The sequence below is a fragment of the Microtus ochrogaster genome, chromosome 6 (assembly GCF_000317375.1).
Source record: "Microtus ochrogaster isolate Prairie Vole_2 chromosome 6, MicOch1.0, whole genome shotgun sequence".
Classification (NCBI taxonomy): domain Eukaryota; kingdom Metazoa; phylum Chordata; class Mammalia; order Rodentia; family Cricetidae; genus Microtus; species Microtus ochrogaster.
This window is the reverse complement of record NC_022013.1, coordinates 24,972,700-24,992,446: the sequence shown is the minus strand read 5'-3', so window position 1 is coordinate 24,992,446 and position 19,747 is coordinate 24,972,700. Positions and strand designations below refer to the sequence as shown.

Below are 19,747 nucleotides of genomic sequence, written 5' to 3'. Positions count from 1 at the left end.
TCTTTGCTTTATGTTTAAAAATCACCTATGAGTGAGTACATGTGATAATTGTCTTTCTGTGTCTGGGTTACCTCACTCAAAATAATGCTTTCTAGTTCCATCCATTTTCCTGCAAAATTCAAGCTATTGCTATTTTTTTCTGCTGTGTAGTACTCCATTGTGTAAATATACCACATTTTTCTTATCCATTCTTCGGTCAAGGGGCATTTAGGTTGTTTCCAGGTTCTGGCTATGACAAACAGTGCTGCTATGACATAGTTGAGCACATGTCCTTGTGGCACGATTGAGCACCCTTTGGATATATACCCAAAAATGGTATTACTGGGTCTTGAGGAACGTTGTTTCCTAATTTTCTGAGAAATTGCCATATTGACATCCAAAGGGGCCCTTTTCTCTCTGTGGGCTCATGGGAAAATTAGCCGAAATACTTTTTTTTTAAAATTTATATATCTTTTTATATTTATTTATTATGTATACAATATTCTGTCTGTATGTCTGCCGACCAGAAGAGGGCACCAGACGTCACTACAGATGGTTGTGAGCCACCATGTGGTTGCTGGGAATTGAACTCAGGACCTTTGGAAGAGCAGGCAATGCTCTTAACCACTGAGCCATCTCTCCAGCCCCCCCGAAATACTTCTTATCGGGCTAATTGCAATAGTTCTTCAGGACTGGACTATGACACAAACGTTTACTAGCTTTGCTGTGTCTAAAAATAATAATAGGTTTAAAGAAATGACCCAATTTCCTAACTAAGCATACAAATCACAGTTGGCGCTCATAAGTGATAAATACAAAGGACGAACAATCCCTGGTTTCATCGCAGGCTCCAGGGGTCCTCTTGTGCTCCTAGGTTAATCATCAGGCCCTGCTTAATTGATTATTACACAGTGCCTTCTCCTTCATGAAATTAAGGATTCCAAAGTCAAAGAAACCAGCAAATGAAGTGATGAAGGTAAGCCCATCTTGGCTGACTCCACTTCGTATCTACTTAGATGTTTTTCAGCCCTCCACACTCCAACAGTCATGGCTGCCTCGGCAGCACATTGGGATTGTCTGTGATCCTAACCACGGTCCAGCTGTGTTAACCAAAATAATTAATGTTTGAACAAACTAAACATAAACTGACAAAGGTATGAATCAGAATTAATGGGCATGTTATGTGTGAAATGACTGCTATGTCTCACCGGATGTTGCGAGTTTACTCTGGCCCTCATCTAAGCTTGATGTAATTGTGGTCTGTGTGGTCTTTTGCGTTTAGAAATGCTATGCCCCTTGCTGGGCGGTGGTGGCACACACCTTTAACTCCAGCCCTTGGGAGGCAGAAGCAGGCAGATCTCCGAGTTTGTCAAAAAAACAAAGCAAAACAAAACAAAAAGATGTTTGGGGGCTGGTGAGATGGCTCAGTGGTTAAGAGCACTTGTTGCTCTTCCAGAGAACCCTGGTTTGATTCCCAGCACCCACATGGCAGCTCACAACTGTCTGTAACGCCAGTTTCAAGGGATCGGACACCCTCACACAGACATACATGCAGGCAAAACACCAATGAAAATAAAATAAATGATTAAAAAAAATACTGTACCCCCGAAGTAAAGCACCAAGAGCCTTTCTGAGGCTTTAGCTCACTCTTGGTCACTGACCAAAAATAAAAAACTAGTGTGGCCTTATATGCATGGCGGTCTGTAACTTTCTCCCCTGTACTTTCTCACTGTGTGGATCTTACACTGTGTTCCCCTCCCGTGCTGTACATGGGTAGCACAAACCCATGACCCTGTGGAAGGAACCACCTCTGGGTGAGACGTGAAAGAACTACTAGTTCGAGATAGCACTCAGATCCCTCCCACACAGGAATTTCTCCAGCTAACACAAAAGGTTGCAATTTCCAGGAAAGAAGAGATAAGAAATGGGAAACAAACTTGAAGAAGGAGCAAGCATTCCAGAGGGGGTGGGGGAACTACCCTTCGCCTCATAAGCTACATTTGCCTTTGGTATTTAGGGCAACTCAACCTGCAAATATTTGAAGAAATGCTTGGCTTATGTTACGTTTTTCTCAAGGAATATTTGCTATTCATAAACTAGTTTTAATTGTTTTGTATGTAGTAAACTACAAGTCTCAGGCAATGAAACAAACTATTAACAAATGTACAACCTACTTTAACTGGAATTGAAAAGGAAATAAGAAATTATGAAACACACACATCCCCATATGAATCCCTGTCCAAAAAACCCAAAAGTTTTTGACTGGATGCAAAAAGAGGTATGGGAGCTGGGGAGATTTCTTGATGGGGGAAGAACTGAGTTTGGATTCTTAGAGAAAAAAAAAAAGAAGTTGGGTGTGGTCATACTTGAGAATAATCTCAGAGCTGTAGGTGGAGGGAGAAAGGGGGATTACTGGGGCTTGCTGGCCAGCCAGCGTTGCCAGAAAAATGGTGAGCTCCAGGTTCAGTGAGAAACCTTGTTTCCAGGGAATAGGGTAGAGGGTGATGGACTAGGACACTGGTTGTTATAACTTAAAGATGTTACAGGTTTGTGGAAAGTAAGCCAGGTAAATTGCTCTTCTGATAAATTTTATTAGAATTAGCATCATGGCTGCCAGGTGGTGGTGGTGCACACCTTTAATCCCAGCATTTGGGAGGCAGAGGCAGGCAGATCTCCATGAGTTCAAGGCCAGCCTGGTCCACAAGAGCTAGTGCCAGGACAGGCTCCAAAGCTACACAGAGAAACTCTATCTTGAAAAACAAAACAAAACAAAACAAAAAGTTTAGCATCATGGCCATAGGCAGCCATGCTGAGGCCTTCAAAGAGAGCAGGCCATTAAAAGAGCTTCATTAGCAGAAACAGTCATCATGGACAGCATTCCTGGGGTCTTAAAGAGAAATAAATAGCCTTCTATTCTTTTCAGTTTTGGGATAGTAGGAGAGTTACAGCACCACACCATAGGAGCTCAATGGGGCCCTGAATGGAGAGACAGACCCTTCAGTTCCAGGGGACAAAAGGGTTTCTTGCTCTCTTAAGTTTCCTGAAGTCAGCAGGGATAAGGATGTGGGGATGTTGGTAGCAAGGCACCTAGCCTACATGGTAGATGTCACAAGGCAATGATAAAAGCCAAGTTACAATTCAAGGTTGTTTTGAGTCTGGGCAGTAGTAGGGTCTGCAGCTGCGGGCAGGGGGTGGGAAGTGGGGGTAGGGATACTGGAAACTGAGAGCTGCAAGGTGGCAGCAAACTTACCAACTCTAGAGAGGGAGAGACTGGGGTGGGAGGTGGGAAGTGTGGCGTGATTTAGGCAGGCGAGCAACAGCTATGATCTCCTCTCCTCCAGCCTCCACACACCGTGACTGTGATGGACTCAGCCTCTGAAATGGTAAGCAAGCCCCCAGCTAAATAATTGAGAGTTGCTTTGGCCCATCCAAGCAGGGGTGGAGCATGCCTTTATCCCAGCACTGGGGTGGAAGCAGGTGGATCTCTGAATTCAAGGCCAGCCTGATCTACAGAGTCAGTTCCAGAAAAGCCAGGGCTACACAGAGAAACCGTCTTGGGGAAAAAAATGAAAGAAAAAAAGAAAAAGAAAATTGCCTTGGTCATGGTGCTGTCTCTTTACAGTGACCAAGACACACCCCACTAAGTAAATATTTTTTAAAAAGCTAGAAGTTGTATGAAACTAAAGATGGATTCTGAGGAATCTAGTTTCTCTGCTGCCGTCTGTCCTTGCCTTTCGGATGTATCATTCCTTCACTCTTCACTAGTAATCCATAGAGAACAAAATTCCAAACCGGGCGGTGGTGGCGCACGCCTGTAACCCCAGCACTTGGGAGGCAGAGACAGGCGGATCTCTGTGAGTTAGAGGCCAGCCTGGTCTACCAAGGGAGTTCCAGGACAGGCTCCAAAGCTACAGAGAAACCCTGTCTCGAAAAACAAAAACAAAAACAAAAAAAATTCCATTGGTGTTGAAAGGATCGTGTGGTTTCTTTGAAGAGGGGGAAATGCCTCTGCTAGTATCTAAATTCCTGGGGCAAAAAAAATTGATTATGAGGTTTCCTGAGTCATATCATCACTCTGGGGGTTTGCTGATGAGTTTCTGATCACCCTGTTGACCTATAAAGTAGTATTCCCTGGGCCTGGAGAGATGGCCTGGTGGTCAAGTACACTTACTGCTCTTGCAGAGACTTAGTTTCAGTTCTCAGTACCTACATGGTGGCTACAGCTGCCTGTACCTCCAGTTCCAAGAGATCTGAAGTTGTCCTCTGACCCCCACAGGCTCCTGCACACACACAGATGCACATATATACATACTGGTAAGGCACTCATAACTTACCATAACAAATCTAGAAAGTATGCTTAATAGGACATTCTGACTTGTATTAAAATTTTCCATTTATAAAGGAATCTTCCTCTCAAGGACAAGCTCTACCGATTGGCTGCTATGTTGCTTGTGTGTGCACGCTAGGCACTGGTTGGGTGAAGGCCAGAAGTAGGAAAGAACTGACTCCCTCCCACAAGCTGTCTTCTGACCTCCACACCTGTGCCGTGGCAACCCTCACCCCTAATCTTTAAAAAATTAGAAGAGACAAACTTAAGTTTTGGGGACTCTAACTTCTTAGCTCTATTCTCATCTTTCTTTACTCTTTTTCTCCAGTAATCCATAAACTGTCTTGAAGTCAAGTTTTCTCCTGCCGTCTGGCTGGATCATGGCACTGAACTCAAGTCATCAGGCCTGACAAGCACCAAGACCTACTGAGTCGTTTCTCTGGCCTTGATTAGCTCCTAAAAATGGAGAGATACTAGTCTATGTCTGCAAAACAAGCACCAGCTTTTGTCGTATGCATTTCTACTTGGTTTATACTGAGTGCTGTGATTTGATGTAATTGTATTGATTTGATGTAATTGTATCTTGAGTTCTTTTAGTTGGTTTTTGTAGAAATCGTTGACTTTTAAATAATTATTTATGTACACTGGAACTTCTGGAGCTGGAGTTACAGTGGTGAGCAGCCATGTGGGTCCTGGGAATTGAACCCAGGTCCTCTGGAAAAGCAGGCAGTGCTCTTAACCACTGAGCCATCTCTCCCGTCCCTCACACTCATTTTTAAATGGCTTAACTTCATCTGTGTGAGTTGGCCAGAGGTCACTCCTCAGGGGGCACTTACCTTGTTTTCTGAGACGGGATCTCACTGAGACCTAGGGTGCCCATCTGGGCTAAGGTAACTGGCTGGTGAGCCTCAGGATACACCCGTCTCCTGGTCCCTGCACTGGGGTTACTTCTGCAGCTCCATGTCCTACTTTTTATATGGATATTTGGGCTCAAACCAGATCCTCCTGGACTTCGCCAATTAAGGTACCTTCCAAGCCCCTGCTTCATCTTTCAAGTTTTAACATAAAGGCTAGCTCATACTATCTCTTGGTATTTGTTATATGGCATGCTCACGTGACAAAGTACCCTCACCCCAAAAAGGTTTGATTCAAATTGACTTAAAAATATTTAAGGACTCATGTATACCTAGTCCAAATTCTCTCAGTTTGTAATGTGATAGGGATTTTAGTGCAAAATCTCCAACTGACAGCTCTTCTGAGCTTGGCCACCTGTCTCAATGTGTCAAGAGCTGGGTAACACTGAGGGTTGAAGAGGAAATTTCAATAGAGCAACGTTGGGAGGGAGTGGCCCCCAAGTCCACTGTGAGGTACTGATGTGAGTTTTAAATTTGAGTAGAGAAAAAGAAAAAATGGCACAAAGGTCAAGAGCTATACATAAGACAGTCTTAGTTAAGGTATGGTCTTGATCATTGTCTGAGTTCTCGTTCTGTGGGGCCCTAAGAAATCCTCTGCTTGAGGAGACAAGCTGGTTCTCGAAGATGTCCTCTGTCCCAGGATGCAGCTGCATCTTCGTAGATAATTGCCCTCATATGGGGGACGGTTTATCCTGGGAAGCTTTGCTGTCCCTGGAATCCAAGGTGACGACAGCAGGTTTAAGATAATCATTTGCTTTCATGTTTTCATTAAAATTAGCAACTCAGAGGATTAATGTTATTTTTTATTTTGTCTTTTTTTTTTTTTTTTCTGAAGCTGAGGACCGAACCCAGGGCCTTGCGCTTGCTAGGCAAGCGCTCTACCACTGAGCTAAATCCCCAACCCCCTCAGCAGATTAATGTACTTATATATTAATGGCATCACATGTGAACAGGATTAGATGTTATCTGAACACCTCCTTCAGAAGGACAGAAACATCTTCCTGCTACAGAAATGTTCCTGAGGAAAGAGAATACAGAATGAGACAGATGCCACACTTTAGTGCTGCTTCGTTCTGCTTTGTGAACCCAAATGAGAAGTCAGTGCTTTTTAGCAAGGTCAGTTTCTGAGTGCCTGTTATCTAAGATTTAAATATTCAATAAATTAATCTAAATTTGTTGATTTCTGATCTACCTACCTCTGAACTCCCAAGTGCGGGAATTACAAACAGCATGCTTACAGGAAACCACGCCCAGTTTATGTGGTACTGGGAATTGACCCTAGGATTTCAACCATGCTAGGCAGGCACTCTCCCACCTGAACAAACCCCATTCATGTTGACATCTTTTGCCTATACTGCAGATCTAGATTGTTATGAAAATAACTTTGTTAAGAAAAAACAAAACCCAGGCAGTGGTGGCGCAGGCCTTTAATCCCAGCACTCGGGAGGCAGAGGCAGGTGGATCTCTGTGAGTTCGAGACCAGCCTGGTCTACAGAGCTAGTTCCAGGACAGGCTCCAAAGCCACAGAGAAACCCTGTCTCGAAAAAACAAACAAACAAACAAAAAAATAAATAAATAAATAAAATAAATGATTTCAAATACTACAAATAGCAAATAAAGCATTTCACAGAACATAAATGACAGATGGCTAGGGGACACACACTCTGGATAGACTACTACTTTTACAGGGTGTGGTACATGGCTGTAGACCCGGAACCCAGGAGGCAGAGGCAGGAAATCCAGCCTGAGGCCTGACTGGGCTACTGGCTATGCAGACCTGGCTAGAGTGAGATGGCTTCTCCTTCTGTCTGTTTTCATCTTGCTGTGTAGTCTTGGCTGACCTGGACCTCACTATGGAGACCAAGCTAGTCTCAACTGATAGCAGCCCAGCCTTTTCTGCCTCCTGGCTATGGGAATGAAAGGCATACATCACCATGTCCCCCTCTTCCTTTTGGTTTTAATTTCTATCTCCTGGATTACCACTTGAGACTAAGAAACATTTTGTTTTTTGGTCTACATGAATTGTTTTTCTATTTTTGTTTGTTTGTTTTGTTTTGGAAACCGGAGTTATATAATCTTAGCTGTCCTGGAACTCACAAAGATCCTCCTGCTTCTGGTGTGCTGGGATTTAAAGGTATTACCTTTAATTACCACATCTGGCTAAATTGTTTACTTCAAAAGATGACTCGTCCTCAGTTCTACCAACTTTCATGTGAACACACTGTAACTCATGGCTCGGTTGGCTGCTCATTTGCTGAGAATTACCACTAGCTTACGCCACACAATGAACAGAGCCTCTTAATCAGGTTCAGTAGAATTCACAAAGGTATCAAAGACCATCAATTACCCTTTGGTGAGACAATCACATCAAACACAGTGGCTTTTGTGGTGGGGTATGTGTGAGGGAGTATAGACATGCAGGCCAAATGACACCTCAGGAGTTGTTCTTCAACCACGGTCCACTTTTTTTTTAAGACAGGTTCTCTAGCCTGGAAGTAGCTAAGTTAGGTTGGCTGGGAGTGCGGGCAGTGATCTACCAATCTGTCTCCTCAGTTCTGGGATTACAAGAGCATGCCTCCCTTCCCTAGTTTTATATGTCAAACATTGAACTGACTGAGCTATTCTCTAGCGGGACACCTCCAGTCGGCACAGCAGTGTTCCTAACCGGGTGTCTGGGTGGTGATACTGTACTAGAGATCAGAAGCTGGAACTGAATTGTGCTTATTCACTGACCACAGAGTCTGACTGTCAGGATGATTCAGATTTGTGTCTCAGTAGAAGCTGGAATCATCTCAAGCTTCAATTCTCTGGAGTTGTGAGCAAGCAGTTGAGACAATACATGTTAACTCTTTGAATGCCAAGCGTTATCTGTACTTTCTTTTATTATCATAATAGTCTTTGAGTCAAGGTACATAGCAATGATAGCAGGTTTCTTTTTAAAGCTTAGTATTAAATATTAAATATCTTCCCCATTTTAATTTTACATTACTCTGCCAAGAAAAAAAAAGGTTTTAAACTCAAGTTATTTGAAGCCTGGACATACTTCCATGATTAGCCGGGCTACATCAAGGCGGGGGCTTTGTTTGTCCTGCCATATAAGCAGGTCTAGGCCCTAGAAAGACGGGACCAGGTTATAATTGTTTTTGAAAAGTGTGTTACAAAAACGGATGGCCTGTTATCAGCCAGGTTACAAAGTAAGGATGGGGGTGAGGGAGGGATATTTTCTTCAAGAAAAAGCAAAACATAATTTCTGAAGAATCCCAGTTCATATTTTTTTCCCCAAAATGGCTGGAGGAATGGGTGAAATCTCAACATGAGCTTCATAGTCCTATCTTTGAAGGACTAGCAGTCCTTGCTGAGGGCTGCTGAGGAGGTGGCTCCCAGCCAGGGGATGGGAAGGGGAGGTTTATTGCCCAGTGGCTGTGACAGTGAGCTGAAGCTGACTGGTACTCACTTCTCTAAGGTTTCTTCTAGAAACAGACAACGCAGACTCTCCCTCTTACTTCAGCAAAGAAGTTATTTTTAAAAGCACTTGGGAAGTTCCTCCTCCACCATCAGTGGGAAGGCTCAGAGAAGGGAGTCGTCTGTACAGCCACCTTCCAGGCCGTACCGGAATTCCTGAAGGTTGGAGACCCCATAGAAGTGGACGAAAGCCGCTGCCACCACCAGGACGTGGAAAATCTGATGAGACTGGAACTGTGGAAGGAAACAGAGCGCCTTGAGGACGGGGAGGAGTGGGAGGGGCACCTGTCTCTTCTGGTCTCCCCTTAAAATGTCTGACATCACAGAAGTGATACTTGCTATAGAACATTACCAAAAAACTATGTGAGAGACATCAGGGTTAATTCAGGTTATCCTCTTCCTTCAGACAGAACGCACAGTCAAATACTTCATGACCCAAATCTCTCAGCATCTTACTCAGAGCTTTGGCCTTGGGTCAGTCACTTACCATCACAGGCCCTGCTAAGAGTCATTTCTTACCCATATGTCAAATTTTCCAGGAAAGAAGCGCTCAGGAATCCGAGCAGCATACAGGCCAGCTCCGGTGATGTACATCACAGCCATGAGGAAGAACCAGCCCATCTGGCCCACTGTGGTGGCCTTGACAAAGCCCTCAGCGATTGTAAAGTGCATGGTGGGTACAACACCACTCAAGCCAAGTCCCAGGAACACGCCTGAACAGAACAGACAGACTGTCAAACAGGAATCACTACATGGAAGGTGCTGCTTCAAATCTGGAATTTATGTATTTATAAAAACTATTTTCTGATGAATATTACAAGTTTAGGGAATGCTGGCAAAGAGGACTAACAGTCAGCAGACAGCTCTTGTAGGCTGAGGGGATCCTGTGCCCTCTTTTGGCCTCCGTGGACACCTGCACACACATGGCTGTCAGACTCACACATATATACAAATAAGATAAACAAGGTGGGGTGGAGCTAGCTGGTGGTGAACTCCTTTAACCCCAGAACTTGGGAGGCAGAGGAAGGTAAGATCTCTTTTAGTTGCAGGCCAGCCTATCTATATATTGGGTTCTGGGCCAGCCAGGGCTACCTAGTGAGATCTTTTCTCAAAACAAAATTTGAAAACATAGACACACACTCACACCCGAGGTTCTGTCAAAATCATCTGATGGCTGACCGAGTACGGATCATAGATGGCTAGACTCAGAGGCTCCAAAGTCAGAAGAGTAGGCTTTCCATTAAATCATAGAAGGATGAAGAGATGGCTCAGTGCGTAATAGTGTTTGCTGCTCTTCCAGAGACTTCCCAGTTTAGTTCCCAGCACCGAGGGTGGGCGACTCACAACTGCCTAGAACTCCAGCTGCAGGAGATTTGACATTCTCTTCTGGCTTCCATGGGCATGGGCACAAGTACACACTAACAGAGACTCATAATCATAAATAAATGATCTTTTTTTTTTAAAGGGATCATTAAAACACCTGCACAGGATCAAGCCAGTCAAATTTCAGCACGGATAGGAGAGAGGCTCACAAGTCCCACCACGGAGAAGCTATGACAGTTGATGGACACTGGTAAAGGCAGTCAGCTTTCTTTAAGGGGTGCAGCCACTGGAAAGTTGTCTAGGCTTCAGTGGATGGCCACATATTCATGCACATATGGGCACAACTAACTGGACTCAACATGCCATTTGAAAACAAAAAGAAAGGAAAAAGAGGACGTGAAGTTGAATGGGGGACAGGATGGAGAAGGTCTGGAAGGAAGCTGGAGGGAAGAATACATAGAATCAAAATACACTGTATACAAGCATGAAATTCTTAATAAAATTTACATTTTTTAAATTTGTTTTATCTTTGCTTTTTGAGACCGGGTTTCTCTGTGTAGCTCTGACTGGCCTGGAACGTGCTCTGTAGACCAGGCTGGTCTCAAATTCAGATTTGCCTGCCTCTACCTCCCAAGTACTGGAATTAAAGGTGTGCATCACCACTGCCCAGCTACAATTAACATTTTTCAAAAATCATAAAAAGACGGAAGTAACCAGGTCATCTGAGTAGAGAAAAGTTCCAGATGAGCAGCTACCTGGGGCTGCAAGGACACACAGTAACAATGAAGAATGAGCACTGTCCCCATCCTGTATACAACCAGGGCGAGGACTGTCTTCTCCTACTTGCAGATGCCCTTGTTTAAACAAAGAGTTGGTGCTCAATTAATATTGCTTGTAGCTGAAGATGAAAAAAACAGCATATGCTGGACAGTGGTGGTGCACGCTTTTAATCCTGGGACTTGGGGGAGGGGGGCAAAGGCAGGTGGATCTCTGTGAGTTCAAGGACAGCCAGGTTTACAGAGAAACCCTGTCTTGAAAAACTGGAAAAAGAGAGCGAGAGCGAGAGAGAGAGAGAGTTGTAGAGAGATGGCTCAGCAGTTAAGAGCACTGGCAGCTCTTTGAGGATGAGGATGTCCCAGTACCCCCATGGTGGGTGATCCAATCCTCTTCTGACTTCTACCAACACGAGGCATGCAAGTGGTACATAGACATACATATGGACAAAAGAACCCTCCATGTAAAATAAACTAGAAAAAAAAGTTAAGGGTTCTGAAAACTAATAGTAACGGAAAGACTCTAGATGAGGCAACATAAGGAAGATGTCTAAATGCTTGTTGCTATTATATTAGTTGCTACTAATCTTTATGCTTAAGATATTTTATTCACAATTCCTGGTAAAATGCCCAGGATTTGTAAATTTTTAGTTTGTTTATTTTTTTCAGACAGGGTTTTTCTGTAGCTTTAGTGCCTGTCCTGGAACTAGCCCCCCCCCTTTTTTTTTTGCTTATTTTGAGACAGAATCTTGATCTGTACATAGCCTACACTGCCTAGGAACATATACATATATCCTCCTGCTTCACCCTCCCAAATACTGGGATTATGGGCATGAACACCACTCTTGGCTTGGGTATGTCAAATTTTTTTTATTTATTTATTTATTTATTTATTTATTTATTTATTTATTTATTTATTTATTTATTTATTTTGGTTTTTCGAGACAGGGTTTCTCTGTGGCTTTGGAGCCTGTCCTGGAACTAGCTCTGTAGACCAGGCTGGTCTCGAACTCACAGAGATCCGCCTGCCTCTGCCTCCCGAGTGCTGGGATTAAAGGCATGTGCCACCATCGCCCGGCAGGTATGTCAAATTTTCATTCCCTTGTCTGAGTGCTTAGAATTCAGTCATTAAAATGACTGTGCTTGATACACATTCCAAACATCCCCCCCACCCCAGGGTTTCTCTGTGTAGCCCTGGCTGTCCTGGCTTGCTTTGTAGATCAGGTTGGACTTGAACTTCTGATCCAGGCACATCAACCTCTTGAGTAATTGGGGTTAGAGTAGTGTTTTTCAACCTGTGGGTCGAGACCCTTTTGGGGGATGTTCAGCATTCCTTTCTCATAGGTCACCTAAGACACAGATATTTCATAACAGTAGCAAAATTACAGTTGTGAAGTAGTAACAAAAATCATCATCCCCCTCTTCCCCTGAGATAGCGTTTCTCTGTAGTTTTGGAGCCTGTCCTGGAACTCGCTCTCACAGAAATCTGCCTGCCTCCCGAGAGCTGGGATTAAAGGCGTACGCCACCATCACCCAGCCACAACAAAAATCATCTTATGGTTGGGGTTCACCACACATGAGGAACTGTATTAAAGGGCTGCAGCAGTAGGAAGATTGAGAAATGCTGGACTAGAGGCATGCAGCACCAAGCCCAGCTGTACTTACCTGCTCTTGTCTGCCGGTGCTTAGGAGTGGCAAACCGATCCCACTGTGCCACAATGATGGCAGAAATGCCCAGGACACAGACGATGGAGAGGTAGATGAGCCGTGGCTGTGGGGAGCAGTAGAAGGAGTAATAGAGCCAGGGGACAAAGCTCCCCATGATCAGCAGAGCAATCCCTGAATAGTCCAGTCTAAAAACAAGTAACAAAAATCAAGCACATGAACGGGGGAGATGAAGACTCCTATGGCTCATTACATACTGTTTCCACCGCACCTAGACCGACCCTCTCCAGTCTCCACCTTCTCAACCCTACAGGGGGAACTAAACTGGACTCAACAGGTCATTTGAGGGGGGGAGAGAAGGAGGGAGGAAGGGAGGGAGGAAGGGAGGGAGGAAAGAAGGAAGGAGGGAGGGAGGGAGGTATGAAGTTGGGAGGGGACGGTGGGGAAAATCTGGAAGGAAGCTGGAGGGCGGAATAGATAGAATCAAAATATACAAGTATGAAATTCTCGATAAAATTTACATTTTGTTTTTTGAGACCAGGTTTCTTTGTGTAGCCCTGACTGTCCTGGAACTCACTCTGTAGTTCCCGATTCCACAAGGTTAAGCACATTTTACTTTCCAGTAAAAAATTCTCTAAGAAGGCCAGGCATGTGGTGCACACCTGCAATCCTAGCACCTAGAAGGTGGAGGCAGAGGATGGGAGTTCAAGGCTACTCAGAGGATTTAAGGCCAGCCTGGGCTGCAAAAGACACTTCTAGAAATTCTGCCACAGCATAGCTGGTTCCCAGCATGGCACTCAAAAAGAGCTCTGGGTTATTTCCCCAGTCATAAAATCCTTAGATAAGGAACACTGGGGGGGGGGGGGGTGGAGAGATGGCTCAGTGGTTAAGAGCATTGCCTGCTCTTCCAAAGGTCCTGAGTTCAATTCCCAGCAACCACATGGTGGCTCACAACCATCTGTAATGAGGTCTGGCACCCTCTTCTGGCCTTCAGGCATACACACAGAATATTGTATACATAATAAATAAATAAATATTTAAAAAAAAAAGGAACACTGGGGGATTTTTGTTGTTAGGTAGCCTATGCTGGCCTCCCATTGATTCATTCTCCTGCCTCTGCATACTGAGTGCTGACTACAGTTATGTGCCACCATGCTCGGCATAAGATACTTTTATGTTTTGTTTTGTTTTTTTGAGGCAGGATTTCTCTGAGTAGCTCTGACTGTCCTGGAACTCACTCTGTAGACCAGGCTGGCCTCGAACTCACAGAGATCCACCTGCCTCTGCCTTCCAAGTGTTGGGGTCAAAGGTGTGTGTCACCTCACCCAGCTGGTGTTGATACTTTTGCCTGTCCTGTTCTTATTGACTTTTCCCTTTAAATTATTTATTTGTGTGTATGTCTGAGTATGGAGACTAGAGTTGGCTCTTACTTTCTACATGTGGGTCCCAGGACTGAACTTGGGTTATGGTGGCAAGTGCATTTATCCACTGAACCATCTGACCAACTCTCCTTTGAGTGAGTCTTGCTCTCTATCCCCGGCTGACCTGAAATTCATGATGTAGCCTGAGCTGGCCTGAAACTCCCAGCATTTTCCTGCCTTAGCCTCCTGAGGCTCCTTTAGGAGTTCAGGCTTGTCTCAAATTTCTGTGCTCTCATGGTCCTCCTGTCTCAGCTCACTGAGTAGCTGAGAACAATCCCACTTTGCTTGGCACTGACCTAGTGTTACTCAGAGAAACAAAATAATCACTAAGAAAGCATGAACAACCACCACTACTCAAGTAAACAGAACCCCATGCTGAGTTGGGGACAGTGACTGAGCCTGACAGGCAGCAGATCTGATGAGTCTAGCAAAGCCTGGCCAGCAAAGATAAGCTTTTCGGGGGAGGAGGGCACTAGTAGTATGAAGCACAGACTGCCTGCCACACACCACAGGCTGAGCCAAAGATAAGCTAGTGTTATGTACACGGTCTTGAGAGCAACCCAGCGACACCTCAAGTTTCACAAAATACAGTACTGTTTCAGTAGAAAACCTATCCCAGGATTGGTTTCCATCTGCTGGGGATGTTGTGGGAAGTTTATCATGAAGTTTTTACAAGAAAAACTTCATCATCTTGTCATAACAACAGACGAGGAAACTTCACTTCCTTGGGCACAATAGGGATTCATTAAGTTTGTTACGGAGGCTACAAGTACCTGCTCAGCACGGGGACAAGATGTGACAATAATGCACATGGTTTTCATTACTGTTCTTTCAACTTACTTAGAAAAAGTCCGTGAGACTTTCTCTGAGTGACAATAGACGGTGTGGAAGAGCCAGGAGAAGCTGAGGCAGAGCACCGCGCCGAGGAAGAACATCCCGAACACCACCTTCTCCTGCAGGGGGGCCATGAAGTACATATTCGGTCTGAGCATGGTCAAGATTCCCAAAAAGAGGAACAGCACGAAACCTGCACAAGGGAAAAGGAAAAACAAACCCTGAGGAAAAGTGGAACTCAGCAGCATGACAGCTGATGTGTCTATCAGTAAACAGGAGCATCAGCCTCGAGAACTGCCATCAGGACAAACACAGCTCATTTTTATTTTCATATTTTTGGTTTTTTTTTTTTTTTTGGTTTTTCGAGACAGGGTTTCTCTGTGGTTTTGGAGCCTGTCCTGGAACTAGCTCTTGTAGAATCCACCTGCCTCTGCCTCCCGAGTGCTGGGATTAAAGGCGTGCGCCACCACCGCCCGGCATATTTTTGGTTTTTTGAGACAAGGATCTGTGTAACCATGGATATCCTCAAACTCAGAGATCCACCTGCCTCTGTCTCCCGAGTGCTGGGATTAAAGATGTGGGTCACCACCACCTGGCAAGACATTTTATCTTTGAGAGAGGGTCTTGTGTAACCGTGGCAGGCCTCCAACTCCTTATGTAGCTAAGGATGCTCTTTCTCATCTTCCTGTCTCCAACTCTGAGTACTGAGATTACCAGCATGTACCACCATGCCCAGTGTACTTGGTGCTAGGAATCAAACCCAGGGCTTTTTGAGGCCAGGCATACCATCAGCTAGCATACGTTCTCAGGTCACGAAAATAGCATTCTGTGAGATGTTGGCATTTTGTTTTTACAGTGGCAAGTTAGAAAAGAGGAGTTCTCACCACAAGAACGTTCTACCAGGAATCCAATAGAACATACAGTATCATTTTCTCCTGTTTTGGCCCTTCTACCCTGTTGTAAAGATCAGCAATCAAATGTCAATTAATGTCAATGGTAATTTAAAGGCAAGGCTCCTGATATCAATTATTCAGAGAAACTTTATTCTCTCCTCATGGACAAACACTACAGAATTCTTTGGCACGTAATACTTTTTTATTTGTTTTTTTTGTTTTTGAGACAGGGTATAGTGGTTTGGAAGAAAATGGCCACACTGACTCTCAAGGAATGACACTATTAGGCAGTGTGGCCTTGTTGGCGGAGTCTCAGATGCTCAAGCCAGGCCTAGTCATGCTTACAATCTCTTCCTGCTGCCTGTCTACCCAGATGTAGAACTTTTGGCTCCTTCGCCAGCATCATATCTGCCTGTGTGCTGCCATGCTTCCCACTATGATGACAATGGGTTAAACCTCTGTACTGTAAGCCAGTTCCAATTAAATGTTTCCCTTTATAAGAGTTGCTGCAGCCGGGCGGTGGTGGCGCACACCTTTAATCCCAGCACTCGGGAGGCAGAGGCAAGCAGATCTCTGTGAGTGAGGCCAGCCTGGTATACAAGAGCTAGTTCCAGGACAGGAACCAAAAAGCTACAGAAAAACCCTGTCTCGAAAATTAAAAAAAAATAAAAAAAAAGAGTTGCTGCAGTCATGCTTTCTGCTCATAGCAATAGAAACCCCAACTAAGACACACATCTGCAATCCCAGCACTTTAGTTTCTGTGAGTTTGAGTCCAGCCTGATTTACATAGGGGTTTTAGGATGACCAGAGTCACATGGTGAGACTCTGTGTCTTAGTTACGGTTTCTATTGCTGTAAAGATACACCATGATCACAGCAACTCTTATAAAGCAAACGTTTAATTGGGTGATTTACAGTTCAAAAGTTCAGCCTATTATCACCGTGGTAGTAAGCATCGCAGCACACAGGCAGACATGGCGCTGGAGAAGGACCCGAAAGTTCTACATCTGGATAGGCAGGAAAAGAATGTGAGAAAGGGCCTTGCTTGAGCATCTAAGACCTCTAAGCCCAGCCCCAGGGATATACTTCCTCCAACAAAACCATACCTACTCCAAAAATGCCACACCTCCTAACAGTGCCACTTCCTGGGAGTCTGTGGGGCCATTTTCTAAACCACTACAGTATGCACCACCACCAATATAAGACTAGAGTTCTTGCTGAGAATGTTGCTCAGTAGTAAAGCACTTGTCAATAAAAATTGGATTTTTTTTTCCTCATCTAAATCACTTACCAAGCAGATGGGTCCAGATGTTGCCAGTTTCTGTGTGGATGCGGAAGATGCTCTTGAAGCAAGCCCTAAAGGAGGGCATAGGTGGTCTGTGGCCATGTAACAGGTAGTCATTGTCTTTCAGCCAGTCGGGAAGCACATCATACGGGATTACTCTCCAGCGCCCCTCCCAGACCTGTAACACACACGGCACCTTTAGATGGGCCACAGGGAAGGCTGGGTTTTCTAAGAATACCACACTGCAAAAGAACACATCTAGGAGGCTGTCACTCAGGCTTCCAATGGTCCCACGTCACGATAAAATAAGCCTGGACTTGGAGATCCCAAAGATGGACAAAACACTACTAGCAGGGTACTGATTCATATTTTGACCAGTTTATGGTGAACCCCCTTTAGGCCTCTTGAATTTTCAAAATTATTATAATGGGAGAAAACAAAGAAACTATAGACATGGTTTTCATAAACACAAATCCTCTCTCTGATGTTCTCCCAGAGAGTAGTCCCTTGGTCTTCTGCTCCTCTGTCCCCATTTATATTCTAAGTTCTTACAGGCTAATACTACATCCTATAAAGCAGGAATTCTTTTGTTTGTTTGTTTTTTGAGACAGGGTTTCTCTGTAGCTTTGGAGCCTGTCCTGGCACTAGCTCTTGTAGACCAGACTGGCCTTGAACCCACAGACATCTGTCAAAGCAGGAATCCTTTCTTCTTTCTTTTAATAATGTATTTAGTTTGTATGTATGTATGAGGGCATACACGTTCAAGAGTGTACATGTGAAGGTCAGAGGACAGCTTGTGGGACTGAACTAAGGTCTCAAGCAAATGTCCTTCAGCCCAGATAAGCTTGCCAGTTAGAACCATCCCAGACAAGCCTGATCCCCGTTTCCCTTCCCAGCTCTAGGCTGCACCTTATATACGAACTCCTCCATCTTCTCCATGGCATGGTGGGCTTGCAGAGGAAGTGTTAGTACCCGCACCTCCTCCTCCTCTTCCTGAGGCACTGGGCATGCCTGTTCTTCTTCAGCCTAAGGACAACAAACACACAATCTAGACATCGTCTCTGAACTTGAACCATTTCTGAGGAGGTCCAGAGCAGCTCAAACTCACGGCATTCCACCCAGCCTCTTTGTAAAGCCAAGGCTTCCTCTCCCAAACATGACACTGCCTGAGAATCTTACTTCGTCAATACTAGAGTGTTTTTTTTTTTTTGTTTTTGTTTTTGTTTTTTCGAGACAGGGTTTCTCTGTGGCTTTGGAGCCTGTCCTGGAACTAGCTCTGTAGACCAGGCTGGTCTCGAACTCACAGAGATCCACCTGCCTCTGCCTCCCGAGTGCTGGGATTAAAGGCGTGCGCCACCATCGCCCGGCCGTCAATACTAGAGTGTAAGCTCTATCTGGCACAGACAGAGACTGGCCTTGGAAGGACACGGGCTTAGTGCACTAGCCCTAGATTGTATTCATCTTAATTTAATCTCATTACTTAAATATTATTTCAGGTACATGTTGCCTTAGATATATCTGTTCTCTTAAAATATATTTTTTATTTTAGTGTGTGTGTATGTACACATGTCAAGGCATACAGAACTCAAGACAACTGAGGGAGTTGATTCTTTCCTTCTGCCATTTACGTTCTAGGGGTCAAACAATCAAACTCAGTTCATCAGGCTTAGGAACAAGCACCTTTATGGAGCCATCTTCCAGCTCCCATTCTCTCGGAGGACAAGTGGTCCACAACTTTCCCTAATTTCCCAAATAGTCTTATAGTCTTATCTTCCAATCTACTAATAATCAATCAATCTATCTATCTATCTATCTATCTATCTATCTATCTATCTATCCCTCCTTCCTCCCTCCCTCTCTCTCTCTCTGATAGGATTTCTTTCACTATGTAGTCCTGGCTGGCTTGGAACTCATTATATAGGCCAGATTGGCCCCTCAACCCAGGGTGATCCACCTGCCTTTGCTCCTAAGAGCTGGAATTGAAAGTGTACACAATCATGTTCAGCTCCAGTCCACTGACTTTCAAAACAAAACAAAAAAAGATGCCTTAGTGATTACATTGACAATCTTATTTGTTGCTCTCCGATCACTTACTCTGGGACTGCTCTCATGACAACTGTGGCCAACTGTGACAGCATATACTTTGAATCCCAGAACAGGGAGGGGGATCACTGTGGTTTGGAGGTCAGTCTAGTCTACAAGGTAAATTAGTAAGCTCCAGGCCAGTAAGAGCTACATAAAACAACAACAACAAAACCAATAAAATAAAAAGGGGAAATGGCTCAGTGGTTAAGAAAACTTAATTGCTCTTCCAGAGGACTGGAGTGCAGTTTCCTGGTATGGCAGCTCACAAGTCCTGTAACTCCAGTTCTAGGGGATCTGATACCCTCTTCAAGCCCCCAGATTCTTGCATGCATGTGGTGTGTGTATGATACACCCACCCAAATAAAATACATATTTTCTTAAAAAGTCAAAGTGTCAACCATTTTGAACCCAAAGCAACTCCCAGGCATGTGGGGCCTCGGATCTGGTCCGCTCATTCCTGGGCCAGCCAAGTGCACCCAACACAGCAAACTTTATTTACTTACTTATTTAAGGCAGGGTCTATGTAGCCCAAGCTGTCCTGGAGCTCACAAAGATTGTCCATCTCTGCCTTCTAAGTGCTGGGATTAAAGGATTAAAGGGATGAGCTATACACCCACATAAGCACAGCAATTTTTGTTGCTGAGGCTATTTTTGAGAAAAGGTCTATATAGCCCAGGCTAGGCTCAATTTGCAATCCACCTGCCTCAGTCTACCAAATTTTGAAATTACCAGCATATATTACCATGCCTGGCTCCCAGGATAGTACCTGCCTTTTTTTTTTTTTTTT

General features: G+C 44.5%; 1 protein-coding gene across 3 annotated transcripts in view; it reads right to left on the bottom strand.

Annotated features, from left to right (window-relative positions):
- Positions 1-7,860: 7,860 nt before the first annotated feature.
- Adipor1 (adiponectin receptor 1) overlaps positions 7,861-19,747 on the bottom strand; it is a 21,603-nt gene continuing 9,716 nt past the window's right edge. For 2 of the 3 annotated variants that reach the window (XM_005348378.2, XM_005348379.3), the window contains exons 3-8: positions 17,785-17,901; positions 16,882-17,053; positions 14,705-14,891; positions 12,444-12,631; positions 9,202-9,395; positions 7,862-8,916 (exon numbers count right to left, since the gene is read on the bottom strand). In XM_005348378.2, the coding sequence (XP_005348435.1) occupies positions 8,788-8,916; positions 9,202-9,395; positions 12,444-12,631; positions 14,705-14,891; positions 16,882-17,053; positions 17,785-17,901 (987 nt within the window). In that variant the 3' untranslated portion in view covers positions 7,862-8,787. Of the gene's footprint in view, positions 8,917-9,201; positions 9,396-12,443; positions 12,632-14,704; positions 14,892-16,881; positions 17,054-17,784; positions 17,902-19,747 lie in introns of all 3 variants that reach the window. The other variant, XM_026779776.1, reaches the window with a different exon arrangement.